The 220-nt window shown below is 68.2% G+C and overlaps 1 protein-coding gene across 1 annotated transcript in view; it reads left to right on the forward strand.

Annotated features, from left to right (window-relative positions):
• Positions 1-40: 40 nt before the first annotated feature.
• Positions 41-220, forward strand: part of LOC104493215 (DEP domain-containing mTOR-interacting protein) — a gene marked incomplete at its 3' end in the record, with an annotated part of 55,973 nt that continues 55,793 nt past the window's right edge. Inside the window, exon 1 of the mRNA XM_010135862.1 lies at positions 41-126. Coding sequence (XP_010134164.1) covers positions 41-126 — 86 coding nt within the window. The remainder of the gene's footprint in view (positions 127-220) is intronic.

The following is a 220-nucleotide window of genomic DNA, read 5'->3' on the forward strand; positions in this document are numbered from 1 at the left end:
GGTCCCCCTCACCTGGCGGTGTGTCCGCAGGCCGGCGGCGATGGAGGAGGGCATGAGCAGCATGCAGCAGAAAGCGGCGGAGCTGGAGCACATGGCCGAAGTCCTGCTCACCGGCGAGCAGCTCCGGTAAGCGGTGCCTTCCCTCTGCTTTGCCGGGGACGCGTATTCGGGGGTCAGCAGTGGCTTCCCTGAAGGCGGGAGGGGGATCTGCAGAGCGGGA

Source organism: Buceros rhinoceros, unplaced genomic scaffold (assembly GCF_000710305.1).
Source record: "Buceros rhinoceros silvestris isolate BGI_N320 unplaced genomic scaffold, ASM71030v1 scaffold7425, whole genome shotgun sequence".
Taxonomy (NCBI): Eukaryota; Metazoa; Chordata; class Aves; order Bucerotiformes; family Bucerotidae; genus Buceros; species Buceros rhinoceros.